This window comes from Medicago sativa, chromosome 7 (genome assembly GCF_051527215.1).
Source record: "Medicago sativa cultivar Bolivia chromosome 7, Bolivia_mono, whole genome shotgun sequence".
NCBI lineage: Eukaryota > Viridiplantae > Streptophyta > Magnoliopsida > Fabales > Fabaceae > Medicago > Medicago sativa.
The window spans coordinates 7,133,448-7,145,652 of record NC_140755.1 but is presented as its reverse complement, the minus strand read 5'-3'; the positions used below and the strand labels follow the sequence as shown (position 1 = coordinate 7,145,652).

General features: G+C 31.9%; 1 protein-coding gene across 2 annotated transcripts; it reads right to left on the bottom strand.

Annotated features, from left to right (window-relative positions):
- Window positions 1-198: 198 nt before the first annotated feature.
- LOC146903899 (uncharacterized) lies at window positions 199-8,901 on the bottom strand. 2 transcript variants are annotated; one of them, XM_085724190.1, is made up of 12 exons: window positions 8,738-8,901; window positions 6,413-6,497; window positions 6,034-6,085; window positions 5,926-5,946; window positions 5,791-5,844; window positions 4,424-4,474; window positions 4,059-4,121; window positions 2,090-2,155; window positions 1,932-1,970; window positions 1,287-1,409; window positions 1,069-1,161; window positions 199-498 (listed from the first exon to the last, which is right to left on the bottom strand). In XM_085724190.1, the coding sequence occupies exons 1-12, from the start codon at window positions 8,847-8,849 to the stop codon at window positions 310-312; spliced, it is 948 nt and encodes a 315-aa protein (XP_085580316.1). In that variant the 5' UTR covers window positions 8,850-8,901; the 3' UTR covers window positions 199-309. The 2 variants fall into 2 exon arrangements, with proteins under 2 accessions (XP_085580316.1, XP_085580317.1); XM_085724191.1 differs by lacking the exon at window positions 5,926-5,946.
- Window positions 8,902-12,205: the final 3,304 nt, after the last annotated feature.

Below are 12,205 nucleotides of genomic sequence, written 5' to 3'. Positions count from 1 at the left end.
AAATACACGTTTAGAACGTTAAAAATTAATCAATAACCATGAACTCAATAATCTAAAATTTAGAAAACCGGCAAAATATGATAGGATATGTTAAAATTTATATTTTACATATTTAAACAATTTAATCTTTATTATGTCACGTGAAAATGCAAGAACCTAAAATAAATGAGGAAAATATTTCACATGTATAAGTAGTGATTATTTCATGTGAATTCTAAATTAATATATAATGATGAATTATCAACAATAGTTATCAATGTCAATGCAAGAAATATACATTCAAGTCCCAATGAGTTTTGAAGGTTGGAATCAATATTCTTTCACTTGGTTCTTCAAATATGGTACTATATGATTATGACCCTTCAAATATGGCACTATATAAGTTTTCATGTCACTGTGAGAGATATCCAGGTGATCTCCTGAAACGGTAAAGAATTTAACTTTCCCAGCTTCATCTAATGCCTTTAAGCCAATCCAATCTTCAGTATAGAGTTTAGTCTGCACAAAACAAAGCTTGCTTAAGACATCAAATGTCCAATTATGAAAATGGTATATAAATAGCTTCAATATGTTTTGAACAAATCATATTTCCAAGAGGTGAAAAATCAGCCCAGTGAAGATAGCAGGAGAGAGAATTACAGACAAAACATGACAATTTCTACCGTAAACCACTTTGATAGATGGTCCGTCATAGACTGATACTTGAAAATAGTTTGAAGTTTCAACAACGACATACATCACATTCAAAAAGTAGAAGTTCATGCTCTTTCTTGTCCTCACTACCAAGATGATGACTTGGTTGGTTTTGGTTTGTTAAAAACAAAGGAAAAAGAAGTGTGCCTCAAAATTCAACTCATACTATCATTTCCTTGTTTTTAACGAATTGACTACGATCAAGTCACCGTCTCAGGAGTAAGAACGATGAGGACCATGAGCATCTACTTTTGAGGGGCGTTGTCAATTTTCATTAGAGGTTCGGTGGTTTTTAAGTACCGTTCCACCATATAACCTGCCTCAACAGATAGGAACAATGCAAAATAAACTGCAGATATGAAATATTTATATTACCTGTTGTGGTGGTAAAACAGAATGTAAGGCTCCATCTGGATAAAAACCAAACCATGCTGTTTCTTTTGGTATTAAAATCGTATCTTGGTCAAACTAGTTTTCATGCAGACAAACAGAGAAAGATAGATAAGCCACACTGACAAATATTTGTAAGCAGAAAAGTTTTAAATTACAGGAGAGATCAGAAGACATTAAAATGCTTAGTTCTATAAACGCACCATAATAAGGACCAGGTTTTCTAAGCTAGCAAATCGTTTGCTGTAAGTGGAGTTCCTCTTATTGACGATTTCATTGTTAAGCTTTGGAAGGAACTTACACCCCTTAAGGTAGCCGGCAATATCCTGAGGAAAAAAAAAAAAAAAAAAGATTATTTTTCCTTCCATCTAACTTGTAAGTCATCTCTATAGTGAGGAAATTTTATAGGACAAAATGTCATTGATCAAAGATGGTATACCATATTAGTTTGCGAATGTGACCAATGCTATGAAACAAATATCAGACACGACACTAATACTCACACATCGACACCGGAAATAATTTGAAAAAAAAAATGGGGATATTGAATGTGCCACATGTGTCCTATGGCGGTGTCCGACACCAACACGTGTTGGACACCAGACACGTCTTCAATATGAAATGTCTTTGCAACAAGCAATCAAACAAGTAAAAGGAAACCTATATTGAATGATACTTCAGTAAAATGAATGCAACTGACACAAGACAGATCAAGACTGCAGTATAAAGAATTGCACCACAAACATCAATCTTTGTGCATGGTTGAGATGTTTGAAGAATGAAATAATGTTGATCAAAATAACAACAACTAAAACAGAGATACTTTAGAAAAACATGATTATACTCACAATTGGCATTTTCACATAGCCGGTAGGAGCCAGAGAATTCTGCATCAAAGCAATGGAAAAAGCCAGGGAAGTATGTCATTTGCTTTAAGAATGGACTTCAGAAGAAAAATAATTATCATCTCAATAAAATAAAAAGAGTAAAATGGCAAAGGTGAAACCTGGACTATGCTGCTGTAGACCCCAAATTTGATTACACTGTCGATAAGGGTGCATACTTTCTCAGACTGGAAAAAAATGGGAGAAAACTTATGTTAATTATTAAATTTTAACAAATATTTATTTAACAGCTTAGTTATTAACGTTTTAAATGTTTTTACCCAATCAACAGATATGGCAAGTTACATCAAGGATCAAGACTTCATGACCCGCCGCCATATGAATTAAAAAAAAAAACTACAAAGAAAATAAGATAAATTTTGAAATTGGGTGTGTTTTACCTACCAGTGGTAGTGATTCAAATTGCAATATCTATAATATGCTTATTAATTGAAATAGAATGATAAAATGATATTGTTTATCCCATACAAATTGTCACGCATGAGAGCATGCTGAAACCCTGGGATCATAATTAAAAGTTCATAACATTAGGACAGGCTCCTATAGAGTAATGGTCACTCCGTATAAGTTTGTTCAGCAAACTTAAGAAGAATGGAATTTTTATATCGGGCTCCTTAAGAAGAAAAGAAAATAAATGGTGCCAACGGTTGAGCGAATGATAAGAGATAATCATCATGAGAATTTGCAATATAACAACCCGGACAACTGGCAGGTAGAGCGAGGAACAGAATCAGCTGGAATGAAAGGAATGAGAGCGGTCGAGCAGGGATATAGGAGGGGTAAGTGAGTATTCAATGAGGAAGAAAGGGACTCGAGAGTGTGCAGGCCCCTTCAAGTGTCTGCAGTGTATCTATTTTCATTTCTAATTTTTTGAAGCGGTTTTCATCGGTTACAAATCTTCATTAGATATGGATATCACCTTATCAGTACAAAGGACGAAATTCCGGTGAATGTCTTTATCAAACAATGCTCCATTTTCCAGTTTCCTATCATTAATCAAGAAGGAGGTCTTTTCAGCCTAATGAAAAGAAAGGAAGTGAGGTGAATGGATGGAGTGTATTACAGGGAACCAACATGGGACCACTTTGGACAGAAAAAACATGAAATAAGTGGGTAAACTATAATAAACTTCATTGCAGTGTTGTCAATTGCGTATCACAGAAAATAGTGGTTTGTTCAAATGCTCCTGCACTACAAAGCCGCTATAGCCACTACTTGACAACACTATACTAAATATGTATATTGCAGAACAATACCGACTTTTTCAAATTCTGGTACGATATAGCACTATAGTGCAGCTATTTGACAACGCTGTTTGGTTCACCGAGCTTTTTTTGGGGGGGCCGGGGGTTTAAGGTGTACGATTCAGGGCAGGTAGCAAAAACCCAATAACTGATGATTCAAAGAAATAAAAGTCAATAAAAAATCTTAGAGGATTGTCGGGAGTAGACATGCACGGACGGACTCAAGCTTCCCTAAAAAAAATTATTTCAAAATATATTATTTGATTTGAGCCTTCAGAACAAGTACATCCTCTCACATTGTGTCACTGCATGGGTACACATTGTGACCAATCAAAACATAAAATTTCAGTCAACGTAGGTTGGTTGGTAAAGGTGTAACTCACAATTCACAAGGACGTGAGTTCCAATCCCACTATCAGTGTGAGAATCTTGTTAATGGGTAATCTATTAGTAACTCTGTAAGTGCTTTCTGAATTGTGACCGTGAGGCTTGACCTGACTCTGGTGTCTTTAGGACCCAACTATCCTAAACATTTATTTATACATTTTTTTTCTTTCAATTTCCTGATTCAGTGCAATGTGTATGAAAAAGTTAATAATATTGAAAGTTCCCTTTATTTATCATATCAGACAACTTTGGTATAACACTTTCTATTCAAGCAGTTTTCCGAAAGAATGTTTCATTATTAGTCTTTGCACTTCTACATAGAAAGTCATCATCATCTAGTGGATCGAATTCATTTTTACTTCTTAACCGTAGAAAAAGAAAATAGAATATAGAAGAACGATAGAGACTTTCTCGACACAGCAGTATAACAATCACATACCCCGCATAACGGAATAGAAGCCGTACCAGCATGTGGACCACCCAGGGATATAAAATTCTTTACCTGAATCACATGCAAAGGATACAAGTGAAATACACTACATAAAATATTGGCATAAATAGAATAAGTACCAAGAGCCAAGAAAGCTTAAAGGAAGGAAATACAGTCTTACGAAAACTATTATCAAAATTATTGGGTTTGGGTCCTTTTAAGTTTATAGGAAGGAATAGCAATACCCAAATTAATAAAATCATACTAATATGATGTGAATGATATGTCACAAAAGATAAAATGCCAATCCTTTTTTATATTATTAATATACTACACTCGTAGTTCAAATTTATAGTAAAGAAGTTAGTTCTTACCGGAGGTCCACCATCACAAAATTCAATAATCCCTCTTCCAATCACGTTGCCCTGATAACAAAAAAAACTAATATGCCGTTAAAATAGGAAAACTTTTATTGAAATGCATGAATTGTCAAACCCTAAGACAACTAAAATGAGATTTAGTTTAGTAATAAGCAAAAGAACTAATATGCCGTTAAAATAGGAAAACACTTATTGAAATGCATGTATAGTATCTAAGATGAGATTTAGTTTAGTATTAAGCAGGTGTAGTAGGGGAATGGATTCCCTTAAAGGCAAGGTGGCCTCAGATAACAACCTTCAGCGCACGTGGCAAATGGGGAGTGTGTGAAGTTGTTAGGCCCGCTTTCGATGGTAGGCCTATTATTAACGTGGAGGAGAGGAAATAATATAATTGATTATAAAAAGGAAAGCAATAGAAAGGGGAAGGGGCATGATGAATGTGAAGTGGGAATTCAGGGGCTGAGTACTGGGTGATACCCATCTCAGAGGGGGTGCTGTCGTTGTTCACGGTATCATTTACTCTCTCTTTTGGAAGAAGATTTATCTCCATCCCTTTCTCATTTACTGTTTTCATTAACCTTTTGTATAGAGGACTCATCCTCAGAGTTTGTTATTAATATCATTTCACCGGTTTCAGTTTATCATATGGTTTGCTCCTCTTAGAAGCACGAGAGGGATTGGGATTTAAATGGGTGGAAATAATATTGTACAAGGAGTGCAAGCAACACACTCTCTAACACACATATTTTAACACACTCTCTTCAATTAGCTAAAATTCAAATGAGAACCACATAATTTGGTGGAACCCGCATAAATTTCAACCAACAGAAGAGATTTTGTTGAGATGTGTATGGTAGAGAGTATGTTCCTAACATTATTCATACCATACTTTCCTTTACTTGAGTAATGTGATCCCATCTCTATCATTTTATATCAAAAAATGCCGAGTAATACAATACTAACACAGATTTGAACAAGCTGGAAAAAAACCACCATAATTTTCTGGTTTTGACACCCCTATAACCCAATAGGGTGAACTGGTCAGGTCAAAGGTCCAAGTTACTAGTTATCGGCATAACCAGAAGAACCCAGTCTAGGTTTAACTTTGCCCATTAGATATATGTTCATATATTTGTGCATTTAATCCATAAATAGTATTACATTATTGCATGCTTCAAATGTTCTCCAAACGTATTCAAGCAAAACAGATGAAATTTGTCATCATAAAGATCAATTTTACAAAATTCTCAGACAAAATTGGACTTGATCCAAAAACATCAAAGTACAAACCAACATAATCTCACAACATTGATGGCAAAAATACAAAAATACTGTTGTTGCATTGCATAGTATAGATTTACCTGAGAAAGTCCAACAATGTTGTAACCTTGATTTAGTTCACTCATTTTCTTGACCTATAGATACGAACAAACACTTCTTTAAAAAAAAATTATGATTAACCACCAGGGCAGCAAATTACCAAACAATTTCACCACCTTCTCACATGCAATAGCCGTCTGCAAGGATAGAGAGCAAATCAATGGTTACTCGAATTGTCAAACACCAAACTTCATTAAAACCAATGCACGTCATTCGAGAGTCACCTGTTTTAATAGGGGCTTGGTCCAAGAAGTCCACATTCCATTTCCAATTTCTCTACAGATATACCAAGTAAAAATAACTAAATATATGGAATCGTTACATTCCTAATGTAACTTTTTAGGGTTAAAAGAAATTTATTCCTATTATTGAGGTTATGAAAGAACAAAAAGTGATATGTATACAAAAACCCTCTATCTCATTGACTTTCAGCCATATTGTGAAATGTGAAACATTTTGTGCAACTGCCTCTACCTATAGCACACTGGAACCAGAATTACCTGGTCCTTGGAATATGCTATAGAATAAGGAAATACAACCAAAAAGTGAAACAGCACTAAAAACATGAGATAACAAATATAACAAAGTCTAATAATAGCGTACATGCAGTATCCTTGAGAACCAGACCAATCACTTAAAAGCTTCACAAAGTTTGTGACTCCTCCATTCTTGCATTGATCTCCAATACCTGACATCTCCAAACACAAAATCAGTATCTTATGGCTGGGTATTCAATAATTTTGCATAGATAGTGTATTCTTGCTAAAACATGCATTGAAATCTGAATATCATACAATACAACATTCCTTTTGCAGTAAAAACAAACTTCATATTCCATGTTAGGCTGACTCCTGTTAGGGTCCCCAAGTTTTAATATTTGTTATTCTGATTTTCCTGAATTAATGCATACTACTTGTCTATCAAATATATGGTTTTCTACCTTAACTAGTAATCCATTTAAATAATAATTTTCATTTAATTATGTTGTTTCCTATTTTTACCAAGCTTTTGGAATAAATATTCTAGATGATGTATCACTATTCTCCACCGAGCAAAGTTATAAGAACAAGGTCTTCTCTCGAACAAAGTGAACCCCTCAAATTGGTTTTCCCTATCTTAATTTTCAAATTCCTAACATTCTTTGCAGAAGCTAAAGATATTAGTATCTCAAACTGTTCTGACCATGTAAACTCAATAGCAAGAGAGTAACTCGAGCTCTAACTGGAGAAGTAAACCAACAGGACAAGCACACAGTAACGATGCTCTCTTCTGCTAAGTGCATAAGCACGAATTTCATCGTTGTTAAGGTAGAGACCCTAATGAGATGAATGACTAGAGCAGAAGAAGTGTTTTTGTTTCCATCATACACCAGAAAGCATTGGGATTAATCAATTGCAAGTCTCATCATGCCAACAGGGTTTCAAAATAGTTCAGCGACCATGACTTGGGATACAGAATCAAGTTTTTATGTCTCAGTGGCCGCGATTGAGGATACATCAGCCCTGCAATTCTCCTCATTATCAGGGATTGCACCACGACCGTGAATAAAATTTAAAAACTTGGGTCAATCCACCTCAAAATTTATCAACCAACAACGATTGAAGAAGGAAAAAAAAAACTAAAAACAAAAGTTCCACAAACTTTTCTTCTAACTATGCTCTCTTTTGTTATGTATATATCTCAAATTTCCTCGTTGCGAAGGTGGGGACCCTAATGAGATGAAACACTAGTGCTGAAACACTTTTTCTCTTCCATCATACACTATAAGCTTCTAAAGTAAAGCAAATGGTATTAGGCCCTGTTATGGTAAACAACTTATTTTGCAGCTAAGTGCTTATCATATAAGCCGTTTTTATAACACATGATAAAATAAAGTCAAAACTGTTTTTGTATAATCCATAAGCTATCTTGGAGAGCTTATGGAAATAAGGTGAAAAGTGAAAACAACTTATAAACATGTCATAAGTTGTTTACATAAGTTCTGCCAAACAGTGCCACAATTGCTTATGTCTGTAGATAAACTAAAATAATCCAATCCAAGCAGGCCTTTAATCTTGGTGGAGATGTGATGAAAATATATGATTTTTATGAACATGTTTCATTGATTCATACTTAAATGAATCAGCTGCAAGTCTCATCAACTCAACCTAAAGCCCGCGACCACAAATCGGGTTGCAAAATCAAGGTTTTTCATGCCTCCAATACCACAACTGAGGTCACAGAACAACCCCAATTTAGCCACAATTCTCCTAACTATCAAGGATAGTTCGCAATCGTAACCGTAATTTAATCCCTTTGGGTCTAGTCAACCCATTTCAACTAAATGATACGGCTCAAGTTGTCGCAAACAGTGCCACAAGTGCTTATGCAGTAGATAAACTATAATAATCCAATCCAAGCAGGCCTTTAATCTTGGTGGAGATGTGATGAAAATATATGATTTTTATGAACATGTTTCATTGATTCATACTTAAATGAATCAACTGCAAGTCTCATCAACTCAACCTAAAGCCCGCGACCACAAATCGGGTTGCAAAATCAAGGTTTTTCATGCCTCCAATACCACAACTGAGGTCACAGAACAACCCCAATTTAGCCACAATTCTCCTAACTATCAAGGATAGTTCGCAATCGTAACCGTAATTTAATCCCTTGGGTCTAGTCAACCCATTTCACCTAAGAACAAATTATTCCGGAGAACAGGAGTTCAATTTGGGAGTGGAACAATTTTTTTGCCAGACTTTACTTACCAACTAAACTAAGCTAAAAAAAACTAAACTTTGAGTTAATCAAAAGCAATAATCAATGACCCAGTATATAAAAGTGAAACATTAAACAAATTAAATAAGATTGCAACATAAACAAATAACTATGAACCATAAAAATGAGATAAATTGGTATTTTAATATAAATTAAAGAAAAACTCACCATGCAATACGATGAAAGGAAGAGATTGAGTAACAGGGATGAGTACGAGAAAGAAGAACACAGCAACAACGTTAACAACTCGCTGTTGTTGTTGTTGTTGGTTACTTCCCATTTTCAAACCAAACCAACAACAAACGACTGAGTGATGAATCAAATCAGAATTTGAGATAGGGATTCGAAATGAGAATTTTAAAATAACATTTGGGGAAAATTTGAAATTTCAAAAAGTTGTGGGACCAATTTTTAAATATAAAGGTTTCAAAAAGTTGTGGTCAAATCGAAGCAAAGCTCTGCTCTGACTTTAAAAAACTCGGTGGGATTGGTCCACGAATTAGTCGGATTTTGGATTGGATACCGAGTTTTTAAAAAAAATAATAAATATAAAATATACGTATCCATTAGCAAATTATAGGGACCAATAGGAAACGTTTGAAAATTTAATTATGGGACCACACTTTCAATTTTTTTTTTGTGGTGGCCGGGATTTGAACCCCGACCTTGCATATTTTATGCATTGTCCAAACCAACTGAATTTTCTTTTTTAAATTTATATGGACCAATTTGTAATTTTTTATTTTAAATTTAAATTTGTACAGCTTAGTTTTTAAAATTTAGGCAATTATTTGACTTTTATCTTAATTAATTGATTCCTTGTACGCTATAAATCGATTTATCAAATACTCAAATATTTATATGATTTAAAACCAGTTAATCAATTTGTAGATTCTTAAAAGTCAAATTTTATTGATCAATCCACCTAATTAGTTATATTTTATCGTACTAACTTGGTTTTATCAACTAAATATTCACTTAACATCGTCAATGACCTCTAAATTACGATTATAATCATCATTTAAGGGCCTTCTTCATTTTTTTTTGGTTGGTAGACAGACCTTCTTCATTTTTACTGATATTATCTGTTTAATAAAATTCAATGTATAAATCAATTTATAAAACACAAACATAGTTTTAACTTCACAAAATCACTCAAACTTATCAACAATTCACAACATATAGAGATTATCATCACTAGCACATAAATCACACAAATTACTTACTTTAGTACACAACCTTACACATTTAACATCAAAGAAAACATAATCATCAATCAATCATAATTATACAAATAAGAAATAGGACGAAATAATATAAGAGGTCTGATCATATAAATTATAGAAAATATTGCAACATAAACAAGCAACAATACATCATATTATTTTAATTAAATCAAAGCAAGAGCTCATAATTGAAGACATGAATAAAGAAGGTGCCAGGATGAAAAATTAAAGATGGATATAAATCTAAAAGTTTTAGGATAAATGTATAAATATATGATAAAAAGTTATACAAAATGATATTCTAAAATATTTTTTTGGATAATCAAACCTTGAGCGAAAAAAGATAATCAAACCACGATAAGAAGCTTTTTATTATGCTACAAATCATTAATCCTTATTTATACAGTCAATTTTTATTATGCTACAAATCGTCAATCCTTATTTATATTATCAGTTTTTATCAAATTCAACCTATAAATTGATTTTTACATATCCAAAATCAATTTTAACACAAAAAAACGAATCATTTCAAGATTATCTTCAACCAATACATAGATCACACAAATTAAATATTTTAACATAATCGTGCACATTTAACGTCAACGAACACATGTTAAAACATATTCTTCCATCAATCATGTTTATGAAATTAATAAATAAGCAACACATGATAAGAGATAATTTGATCACATAACACATAAATAATTATGTTCTCATCACAATAGTCTAGATTTTTATATAATTGTGGACGTACAACATATATTAATCATGACATATTCTTATTTCATAAAGCTACAATAATCCAAACTTAGTTAATTGATCTCTATCGTATAATCCATCTAATTAATTTTGTTTGTGTAATTAATTTATTTTTATCATCCAATCATTCAATTGCATTTCAAATATCTTGATAAGAAATGATTTTATAATCACTAAACTCTAAATTATGATTCGGATCATCACCTAAGAGTTTTTTGCATTTCAAATATGAACAATCAATTTTTATTATGCTACAAATTAATTATTCTTATTTATATTATCAATTTTTATCAAATTCAACCTATAAATTACTTTTTACATATCAAAAATCAATTTTAACACAAAAAAACGAATCATTTCATGATTATCTTCAACCAACACATAAATCACACAAATTAAATATTTTAACATAATCATGCACATTTAACGTCAACGAACACATGTTAAAACACATTCATTCATCAATCATGTTTATGGAAATAATAAATAAGCAACACATGATATGAGATAATTTGATCACATAAACACATAACATAATTATGTTCTCCTCACAATCGTCTAGGTACAGTAACTGTGGACATACAACATATATTAATCATGACATATTCTTAATTAATAAAGCTACCATCATCCAAACTTAGTTAATCGATTTCTATCATATAATTCATCTAATTAGTTTGTTCATATAATATAATTAATTTAATTTTATCATCTAATCATTCAATGCATTTCAAATATCATGATAAAAAATGATTTTATAATCACTAAACTCTAAATTATGATTCATATGATCATCTAGGGGTCTTTTGCATTTCAAATATTAACAATCAATTTTTATTATACTACAAATTGATTATCCTTATTTGTATTATCAGTTTTTATCTAATTCAACCTATACATTGGTTTTTATATATCCAAAATCAATTTTAACACAAAAAAAAAAAAAATGAATCATTTCAAGATTATCTTCAACCAACACATAAATCACAAAAATTAAATATTTTAACATAATCATACACATTTAAAGTCAACGAACACATGTTAAAACACATTCATCTATCAATCATGTTTATGAAAATAATAATTAAGCAACACATGATAAGAGATAATTTGATCACATAAACACATGACATAATTATGTTCTCATCACAATCGTCTAGATACAATAATTGTGGACATACAACATATATTAATCATGACATATTCTTATTTGATAAAGTTACCATCATTCAAACTTAGTTAATCGATTTCTATTGTATAATCCATCTAATTAATTTTGTTCGTGTAATTAATTTAATTTTATCATCTAATCATTCAATTGCATTTCAACTATCATGATAATAAATGATTTTATAATCAATCAACTCTAAACTATGATTCAGATCATCACCTATGGGTCTTTTGCATTTCAAATATGAACAATCAATTTATTTTTTATGCTACAAATTGATTATCCTTATTTGTATTATCAGTTTTTATCAAATTCAACCTATAAATTGATTTTTACATATCCAAAATAAATTTTAACACAAAAAAAAAATGAATCATTTCAAGATTATCTTTAACCAACACATAAATCACACAAATTAAATATTTTAACATAGTCATACACATTTAACGTCAACGAACACATGTTAAAATACATTCATTC